This window comes from Apium graveolens, chromosome 10, assembly GCF_009905375.1.
Source record: "Apium graveolens cultivar Ventura chromosome 10, ASM990537v1, whole genome shotgun sequence".
NCBI lineage: Eukaryota > Viridiplantae > Streptophyta > Magnoliopsida > Apiales > Apiaceae > Apium > Apium graveolens.
Genome location: NC_133656.1, coordinates 211,835,272 through 211,842,742, shown reverse-complemented (window position 1 = coordinate 211,842,742; position 7,471 = coordinate 211,835,272). Strand labels below are relative to the sequence as shown.

Here is a 7,471-nt window from a genome sequence, read left to right as displayed (position 1 = left end):
TTATATCCCGAATAAGCATCCATAAAGATAAGCAATGCGTGCCCAGCCGTGGAATCAACCAGCTGGTCGATTCGGGGTAGAGGAAAACTATCATTCGGGCAAGCTTTGTTCAGTTTGGTGAAGTCCACACACGTCCTCCATTTTCCATTAGGCTTCTTGACAAGCACGAGATTGGCCAGCCACATGGGGTAGAAGTCTTCCCTTACAAGCCTTGCCTCCATTAGTCTATCCACCTCTTCTCTGAGAGCCTCTGCCCTCTCTTCACTAATTGGCCGCCTCTTCTGTCCTACCCCCTTCTTTTTCGGGTCCAAGTTGAGCCGGTGGCATATGATATTCGGGTCAATCCCTATCATATCAGAGTGTGACCATGCAAAGATATCCAAATTTCGCCTCATGAAATGGGCTAGATCCCCCCTCAAGTCAGGACTTAAGTTAAAGTCTATTATGAGTAGCTTGGAGGGATCATTTGGGTCTACCAATATCGGGATTGTGTCCTCTGCAGCCCCTGCTCTTTCAATCATTGGAGGCATTCTCGGGTCTAAGTCTGCTCGAGCCTCACTAGATTCTCCCACTGCCTTGACTGTCAAACCCTCCGTATCCCCGAGCTCGGGCTGATGAGCTCAGGCCGAATTTATCAAACGTTCAGATGTCGTAGTGACAGTACGAGTGATTCCATTGGAAAGATTCATAGTTGTCGTCATTTCTTCGCGTGCCCATTTCCCTTTTCTTAGTCTTGCAGCGATTTGTTCTGGGCTCTCTTCTTCATCACCTGCTTCCTCCACAATCCCTTCTTGTATCAACATCATAGGCTGAGAGGCTTCCATCAGCAGGGCCCATGAGCGCGGTTCCACCTGAATCCCCATGTGCTCGAATTAGTTCTTGGGCAAATCCTCAATTGAAATCAAATTACAAGTCTCGTGTCCCTCAGGACGTACTCTCTTCCTACCCTCTGCCTCTTCCATGGGGACATCGCACTCACCCGGTTCAACCATCTCCCCTGAGGCATTTCCTGACTCGGCCGCCCTGAGTGCCTGGTTGTAACAAACCCTTGATTCATATTGACAGCTCTTCAAGAAGCCGACCCCCATGGGGGTCGGGAATTTTACCGTCATGTGGTGGATTGAGGTCACCATCCTCATTGCCCTCATAAGGGGTCTACCCACTATAACGTTGTAGATAGGGCTGAGCAGAAAACCGAAAAAATCCGAATCCGAAACCGAAACTGTTAAAAACCGTTAAAAACCGAACCGTAAAAATCCGATCCGAAACCGAAACCGCAAAAATAAAAACCGAAACCGAAATCGATTATTCGGGTTCGGTTATAGGTGAAAACCGAACCGCAAAAATCCGATCCGAACCGATAATTAAAAATAAATAAATAAATTATATTTAATATATATGTTTTAAAAATTAATAAATACATATAATTTTTAACAGAAATTAATAATTTTTAACAAAACACGGGCTGGTCTACTTATGTTGGAAATAGAATGGATTGGGCTCTGATTTCTAAACAAGGGCTTCATCCTTACTTAGGCCTTCAACTTCGGTATGATAGATTAGGACTCGATCATCAGTCTCAGTCCGTCAGTCGTCACTCAACGTATTAGTCTCTTTTACTATCCCGACCCGAGTCCTCTGACCTAAATCTATTTTACCTAATTGTTGTATGCCGAGAGTTTTAGATTTGGAAGATTCAGTTTCAATTGGGTTTGTTGAGCTCCGATGGAACCATCCGAGAGGAATCTACCTCAGCCACAAGAAGAAGTACAGGGGTCTGCTCAGAATCCACACCAAACAAATGATGTGGTATGTATTCAGTATTCCAAATCTAAACTACAATTTTAATATTCTTTTTGCTTGCTAGTTCTCTAAATTTTAGATATATATTTCTTTGTTTGTAGATACATGTGAACTTAGAAGATGAAGAAGTAAAATGTGATGATAAAAAAGATGAAACTTGTGTGGGTAAAAAAAATTCAGTTGTATGGGACTATTTTGATAAAATTAAAGGCCTTCCGGTTGGTAAAGAGAAAGCTAAGTGTCGATTATGTCGTGTAACAATTGGATGTTATTCACGAAACGGGACATCTACAATGTTGAGTCATTTGAAAACCGTATGTCCTAAATCACCACTTAGGAACAATCTTGATAAATTACAAAAGTCATTGCAATTTGAAAAGATAACAAAGGAACTAAGCACCGTTAAAACTCACTCCTTCAATCAAGAGAGGTTAAGGAAAAAAGTAGCCTTAATGTGTATAAAAGACAATCAACCTTTTAGGATTGTAGAACACGAAGGGTTTAGGGAGTTATTAAATGAAGCGGAACCAAGATTTAAGATTCCAAGTAGATGGACCGTTGCTAGGGATTGTCTTAAAATATATGGGGAAGAGTTAGTAAACTTAATAAAGAGTTTGGCTTTTCAAAGAGTTTCTTTCACAACGGATACTTGGACATCCGTACAAAACATTAATTATATGTGCCTTACGGCTCATTGGATTAATGATGATTGGAAGATGTGTAAAAGAATTCTAAACTTTCCTCAAATTGGAAGTCATAAAGGGGTTGCAATCGGGAAGATGTTACTTGATTTATTTGCACAATGGGGGATAGATCGTATATTCACCATCACTTTAGATAATGCATCTTCCAACGATAAAGCAATCTCACATTTAAAGAAATTTCTTAGAGGACCGGAGGCTATATTAGAGAATAAATTTCTCCATATGCGATGTTGTGCTCACATTTTGAATTTAATAGTCAAGGATGGTTTGAAAGAACAACACGTTTTAATTGCTAGAATTCGAAATGCAACTAGAAATGTTAGGTCTTCTCCGGCAAGGCTTGAAAAGTTTAGAAAATGTGTAGAAAGAGAGAAGATAAAATGTGATAAGATGGTGTGCCTTGATGTTGATACTAGGTGGAATTCAACTTACACAATGTTGGAGGTTGCAGTAAAATATGAGGGAGCTTTTATAAGAATGGTTGTTGAAGACAACGACTATGAAGATTTCTTTAAGGGGAATGATCTTGAGGTTGTCGGTGAAAGTTCAAAGAAGAAGAAGAAAAAAGTTGTAAAAGGTGCTCCCCTTCATGATGATTTTGGTAATGTCAATCGTTTCATCAAATTCTTATAAATTTTTTATGATGTTACCTTAAAATTATCGGGTTCCAAGTATTGCACTTCCAATCTCTTTTTTATTGAGCTTGTAAAGGTTCAAGAGGCCATTATAAGATTATGTTCAAGTGAAGATATATTGATGAGAGATATGGCTAAAAGAATGAAGGATAAATACGACAAGTATTGGGACAATATGGATTTACAAATTTCTTATTGTATGTGGCGGTTGTGTTAGATCCGAGATATAAAATGAGTTACATAGATTTTTGCTTTGCCAAAATTTATGGGAAAGGATCTACTAAAAATGTTCTAATGCGTGAAAAAGTATTGAAGTCATTGCAAGAACTTTTTGACTATTACATGAACTCGAAAGGCCATGCAAATTCTTCATCTACGCCAAAAACAAATCAACCGGATTTCTCATGGTAAGATGATTTTGAAAAGTATATGGAAGATTACGACGAAGGAGGGATGGGAAAATCGGAACTTGATGTTTACTTGGTTGATGCAAGGGAAAGAAAAGGTGAGGACTTTGACATATTAACATGGTGGAAGATGAATTCCACGAGATTCCCGATACTTTCGGAAATAGCTAAGCATGTGTTGGGTATGCCGGTTTCTTCCGTTGCCTCGGAAGCCGCTTTTAGCACCGGTGGAAGAACTATCGATGCCTATCGAAGTTCCCTTTCACCAAAGACGGCTGAAGCGTTAGTTTGTAGTCAAGACTGGCTAAGAAGTTCTGAGCGTGTCACTGACCTTAGAGCAGAACCGGAGGAGTATTTGCAACATGAGAAACTGGAAAATGGTACTTCTGTCTTTAGTCTGTTTCTATTTCTTTGGCATGCAATTTTCTGTTTCTGTCCAGTACTTCAGTCTGTTTTTGACTTTCTGTTCCAGTCTGTTACTTCTTTGCTTCTTTATTTTACTATTTTATTTCCTGTTGACATGATGTCTGTTATCTGCAATCTGTTCTACCTAGAATAATTATTTTACTCTGCAATCTTTATTTTACTATGGTATTTCCTGTGCAAAGAAAAAAAGACAGAATGTTTGCTTGACTGTGTTCATAATTAATCCGCTGTTCATTTTTTTGGTCTGCTGTTTTTTGCACATTGTCCTCTATTTTCTATTTTCTGATCTCTATTTTCTAATTTACAGAAGAGATAAAAGTTGTTGCACACTCGTTTAACTACCTGGACGTCAATGACTAGATCAGGTAAATTTCTGCATATTTTTCTACTATAGTTTTAGCCTTTCAGATATCTTTTGTTCTGGTGAAATTAAGCATGTTGCTCCCTAGCCAAACTAGGGTGTCTCAAACATATATGATGATACTTGTAGATTACAGCGTAAGACAACTGAAAATGTGTCTGATAATTGAACTAAGTGGCGTATCTTGTAAAAATTAATTGTGTGGAAGTTTTCTTTTGTAGAGTTTAAGTCTAACACACCTGAAACGATTTTGAGTTTTTATTTTAACTCTCAGTTTTATAAACTATGTTGATCTTTAACTGTTTTCCTCATGGCATGTGTAAGAATAATTAGTTTATCATGGGTCATATAAGGTCATGGTCTGAAACCAAGTTTCTATAACCAGAAATTGATTTACGAAAGAAACCATCTGATAGTGAGAACTGAGAACTGCAGGATGTCAATGGTACGATTATTTATTTATTTATTTTTGTATAAATATGATACAGGTGGACAAACTAGAATCAGCCATCTCAGATACCTCAGAGCACTACTACACCATCTCAAACTTTCCAGATAATTGCATTCCTATTACTTTTGGACTTTGGTCACTGGTTCAGTGGTTTTGCATGCAGCACTTCAATCTTCTTCTGTCAAGAACCCATTTAAAGTTTATGTTTAATTTTCTTTAATCACGGATTAACGTAGGATTATTGTAATTTGTTATGACTTTATGTTCTTATTTTCAAATAAATGTACTTTCTACTTTGTATTTAATTTGTCAATTTGTACTTCATATTTAATTTGTCAATTTTATTAGAGGCGGTTTATAACCAAAACCGATCCGATAAAATCCGAACCCAGATTTTTAAAACCGAAACCGAACCGATGACTTGGTTGCGGTTTTAAATTTCAAAAACCGAGGGTATGAGGTTTCGGTTTCGGTTTTATCCAAAACCCGCCTCGATCCGACCCGCGCTCCCCCTAGTTGTAGGCGCAAAGCTGATCTACTACTGTAAACATAGCGATCTGGGTGGCCACATAAGGCTCTTCTCCTATGGTCACCGGGAGCCAAATTATCCCTTTCACCCCGATCGAGTTTCCCGTGAACCCGTACAGGTGTCCCCCTGTTGAGGTTAACTCTCTATCCAGCAATCCTAACTTCTTGTAGGCATCATAAGTTAAAACGTCAGCTGAGCTCCCGGTATCCACCATTGCCCGGTGAACATTCACTGTCCCAATCTTCATTTTTATGACCAGGGCATCTGTATGAGGGTAATGCACCCACTTGGCATCAGCCTTTCTTTCGAAGAGCTCGGGGGACCTCTGGCTCAGATGGTTGACGTTTGTGAGGGGCTTGTCCTTTGCTTCTCGGGCATACCTCTCCATCGCCTTCCGGCTGTCTCCGCCAATGTGAGACCCGCCTAGAATGATATGAATGCTTCCGGCTCGAGGTATCCTCTCTCTATCTTTTGGGGGTGGAGGAGGGACGGTATGATAATCAGTTTTGTGCCTTCGAACCTCCTTTACGACCCATTCCGTCAGCTTCCCTTGCCTTATCAGCGTCTCGATTTCATCCTTCAATTGTCTATAATCGGCTGTATCGTGCCCCGTGGCCTCATGGAATGCGCAATACTTCGAAGTATCCCTCTTGTTATAGTCTGTGAGAGGGGTTGCCTTTCTGAATACCCCCTTCCCAGCATAGGTATCATATATGTGGTCAATAGAGGCTACTAGAGGGGTGTGTGTCTGCCATTTGCTTGTATAAGGTCTCCCTAAATCTTTGTTTATCTCCTTACCTCGGGCAGACTTTTTGGGGCTTAAACTACGCCGATACGTCTTTCTCCTCTCGTCAGGGCTCGAAGACCGGTCTCTTTTATCTCGATAATTCTCGCTGATTTTTAGCTCTCTCATCGACTTCTATACCCTCTCAAAGGGTTCAGCTTGCTCATAGAACTCGGCCAAGGTTCTCGGTTCACTCGCTTGGAGGCTCTTCCAGAATTTCGACCCTTCTTTCAATCCTGCAATCAAGAAATTCTTGATAGTCTCCTCACTGGATCCCCTCACCTTGGGACTTCGACGTTGAACCGGCGAAAGTATTCTGCCAGGGGCTCCCCCTTCCTTTGCTTGATGTTGGCTAACGTGGCCACATGAGGTGAGTAGTGGAGGGTGGATTGAAATTGTCTGACGAATAAGTCCTCCAATTGCCGCCACGTCCTTATGCTAGCCGGTCCCAACTTGGAGAACCATTGTTGGGCACTACCTCTGCGTGATGCCGCGAAGAGTCTGCAGCGGGTCATCTCTGGTACCTGATAGACTTCCATCTCAGTGTTAAATTGTATAAGGTATTCCGTCGGGTCGGCTTCGCCGTTGAATAGAAGGTCGGGGTTGTGCCTAATACCCGAGGTAAGGGAGATGATCGGATAACAGCCGTAAACGGAGAGGGGGCAGCTGAGGCCGGGGGCCCTCTCTTCTCTCGCTCCATCTCATCTAAGATCCTTCTCAGGTCCCTTACTCTAACAACTTCTCCTTCTCTGTCACCTCCCACGTTACTCGAATGGTGTGAGCCCTGAGGCCACTCGTGGCGTCCCCCTCCTCCGTCTCGCACTTGCGACACCTCTTCACGATTGTCTCTGTGCCTATGTCGCTCCTCCCTCCTGGGCGAGATGTGTTAACGTCTTTCCGAAGGGGTCGCTGCCTGCTCTCTTTTCGAGCCTTTCTGATCTACGGGCTCTTTTTCTTCTCGCTCTTTCTTGAAATTCTCTAACTTAAGCCTAAGGTCGTGCTCGCTTAGCTTTTTACCCACACGGTCTACCACGCTAGTCGACCTTGCCTCAGATGAAGCTGTCTTCTGCCCCGATCTCTTAAAGATCTGGCTGCCCCGCTCATCATGACCTTGGGGTATATCTTCCTCTTCATGCGATGCTTCTTTCTTCTGCTTGGTCTCAGTTGCCGCGTCATCAAAATCGTGGATCAACCTCTTTTGAAGACCTTTACCCTTCCAGCTATGCTGAGAGACCTTGAGGCGGAGAGCCTTACGCTTGGCGTTCTGGACCGAGCTTCTCTCTACCCTTGACATCCGGGCATTGATCTGATTCATCTGATCAGCTAGCCCTTCGAGATACGTCATGACCGCCTTCCCATCCACGGTTGCAA

The 7,471-nt window shown here is 41.9% G+C and overlaps 1 protein-coding gene across 1 annotated transcript; it reads right to left on the bottom strand.

The window, feature by feature from the left end:
• Positions 1-5,299: 5,299 nt before the first annotated feature.
• Positions 5,300-6,229, bottom strand: LOC141691756 (uncharacterized). Its single transcript, XM_074496514.1, has one exon. The coding sequence runs from the start codon at positions 6,227-6,229 to the stop codon at positions 5,300-5,302; it is 930 nt and encodes a 309-aa protein (XP_074352615.1).
• Positions 6,230-7,471: the final 1,242 nt, after the last annotated feature.